At 39.2% G+C, this 3060-nt stretch overlaps 1 protein-coding gene across 1 annotated transcript; it reads left to right on the forward strand.

Moving 5' to 3' along the window:
* Nucleotides 1-2521: 2521 nt before the first annotated feature.
* TEOVI_000563100 (uncharacterized protein) lies at nt 2522-2926 on the forward strand (the record flags this gene model as incomplete). The annotated part of the gene is made up of 1 exon (XM_067221199.1): nt 2522-2926. The coding sequence occupies one exon, from the start codon at nt 2522-2524 to the stop codon at nt 2924-2926; it is 405 nt and encodes a 134-aa protein (XP_067077300.1).
* Nucleotides 2927-3060: the final 134 nt, after the last annotated feature.

A 3060-nucleotide genomic window follows, 5' to 3' on the forward strand; every position in this document is an offset into this window, starting at 1 on the left:
ATAATGATAGGAGAGTGTTGTGAGTGTGTAAACTGATGGTGTGAAAGGGTGATTCTAAAGAGTAAACTCCAGGTCAGAAAATACAGATAAAGGAACGAACAGGGACTTAGTAAGTATGAGGTACTGTCTAAGTCATATTATCAGTAGATAAAGTAATAATTTCCAGTATTGGGGAAACACAATATAATATTATCGGGTGGAATTTTTTAAAAGAAAAGGCTACTGATGAATTACGGTTGACGGGAAGTGAAGAACAGAATCACGGAACCTGCTTAAAAAAGAAGATATACGCAGTGATAGAGGAACTTTGAATGAGTTACAAAATGTTAAAAATAACACACAGGCACTGCTCTGTTTGTGCCCGAAGCATTAGCTAAAGCCATTTAAAAGAGAACTAATTTTGATAAGAATACATAATGATAGGAAAATGATTGTGTATCTAAAAAGAATTCAAGGAAAGAGAGAGTATTCGCGACACCAATTGTAATTCAAGAGACTAAAACACTTGACAAATAGAGGAGGGTAACGCGGTAAAACGTTCATGGGCATGTTTACAAGTAAATTGTCGGCGTTCTGTTATTATCGAAGGCGCATCCACACAAAAGGAGTTCGACCGCAATAGAAGTCTACGGCAACCATAAATTTTAAATGTTTTGGATTCAGCTATAAAATTATACAGATTATAATCATGGATTAAAAGATTAAAAAAAAACTTAAACTGAAATTTTGCCATAAGTTCGATGGGGTTTTATGGTGAAATAGATATTTTCACAAGTTGTACATATGAAAAAGATAACTATTTAGAGTGCTAATTTACATATTCTTATTAGCGCAATTTTTTAGTTATATATATATATATATATACATATAACGCACTGAAATTAAACGTATCGACGGTTATTATACCTGAAAAGAAACGGAAGTCTTCCAAACATACCGCTGCTGACATGTTTTAGAGAACTATTTTAAGAATGCACCGTTTCTACTCAAACCGCTATAATGAATATGCACCAATATAAAACATAGAATTCAACTTACGAAGGCAGTAAAACTCGTATAAAAGCAGTCTATAGCAAGAATTAATTGAATAAAGGAGGCAAAGACAACCCAAGCACCTGATGATCGCACCAATCCTCTCAGAAAATGCCAAAAGTAGTATCAAATTTAGAAAAGGTAACAAAAGGAGGAAACCCGCATAAAAACAAAGAACAAAAGTAATAAAACCTTTGTTGTGTCACAGCTAAATGTATAAAAAGTAGCCACAGTGGATGTTACATTCATAAAAATTGGGCAAGTTATTAGGTAAAAGTACGCATTTTTTTCTAGAGTGAAGCATGTAAAGGCCTGAAAATGCAGGTTTAGCAGGGAATTTAGTATATTAGAAACGAGTGAATTTACTAGAGTATAATTGGATTTATAAGTTCTTAGCACGAAACACTAAATAGTAACCATTTATTATATGTATTTTATTTAAATTACAGCTTTCTCTGCGGTCAATTTCAAAAGAAAGCACCAATCCAAAGCAAGATATAGCTGAAAAAACTTTTTAGATTGTATTTCAAAGCAACACGTCTTACATAAAACCTCGAAACTCCAGCTTAAGACAACAGCAAAAATTAAATCATCTGCATCTAAACGGAGCGTGACAGAAACCTGGCCATTTACAAGCCTAATGTAGCTGCTCAACTGGAAGCCGCTATAAACAAGGAGCTGTTGAGTAGACTTCGAGCATCAGCACAAATTCCGCAACAAACAATAAATATCTAAATACTCTGAGTACTAAAAACACAAAAGCTACTAACTGAGCTAATTCTTAGAGACATGATGCTTTCAGCATGTTTAAAGGCGGAAAGACTGTATTTAACAGCCAGGACAAACAATAATTATAGGGCATTCGAAGTGGCCGTTTATAAGAGAAAGAAGGAAATAGGGTTATGAGGGCGAGGTGTGACTTAAGAAGTTGTGGGTATTTTACAGAGAACTTTGCTTATCGAAGTAGAAGCCAGCACCTAACGCAGGGCACCTTCGTTTTCATGTTGAAAAAACAACTGGAGGAAAATAAGGCCAGAAAAATACGGTAAACATAGTGCGTACGCCAAAACCATACATATACTCTTCCCACGCCTCTGATGGCAATTATAAAACCAATAACATCAACGCACGTCTGGAGGAAGATAAACACAGACTATAGTCGTAACACAATGCCCCATGTACACTATGTATTCTCAGCAACCTTTATTTCCGGGGAAATGGTGTGGCATTCTACATACCAGACAATCAGAACCCTCGCCAACAAGCATAAGTACAGGGAACTATGCAAAATACTGGCACTAGCGAGGACAGATATCACTCTACAAGACCTTTCATCGCCGCCGCACGAGGACATAAACTTGGTAATGGACATCACCATGTCACTAAGCGACCCCAGCTGGCAGGACATGTTCGTGAAAGACAAGTCCAAAGGCGAATGGCACGCTAATGCCGCAGACGCCAACCAGAAAGGCAAAGGTTATGAAGATCAATGGGCAGACTGGTTGGCGGCAAGAAAAAGGATCAAAAAGCTAAGCAAACAACCGCATTCAAAGGGTTGAACCTGGCCGAACTAAAAGATTACCAGAAAACCAACGTGCGTCAGCACGTCCAGGCTGTAGCGGAACAAGTTGCAACGGCAGCAAGCAATTTCGTACCGGCCACTTCTGAAGACGCGAAGCTAACTTCAGATGACGTAACTCCGACACTGAGACAAGCAGCCTTCGGTGACAAAGCAGCAACAGAAGGGGGTGTGACGATCCAACAGGCATTCAGGTCTACGATGAATAACCAAGCAAGGGAAAACAACTGCACGACAACGTCGGGGGGGGACGGCGGGAAAATTAGTATTGGCAACGGCAACCTGCCTGCGCCTGGTACCACAGGGGGGACCTGACGTCAAAGGCGCCTGCGAAATGACCAAAGACGGCAGTGGAACATTGCAGTCGTCATCAGCGGCACCAACACCAAGCGACATTTTATTTTATTTTTAAATTTGCTTCGTGCCTTCGTGGGAGTTTCCCCCCACTG

This window comes from Trypanosoma equiperdum, assembly GCF_001457755.1.
Source record: "Trypanosoma equiperdum strain OVI genome assembly, contig: ctg_1358, whole genome shotgun sequence".
Lineage (NCBI taxonomy): Eukaryota > Euglenozoa > Kinetoplastea > Trypanosomatida > Trypanosomatidae > Trypanosoma > Trypanosoma equiperdum.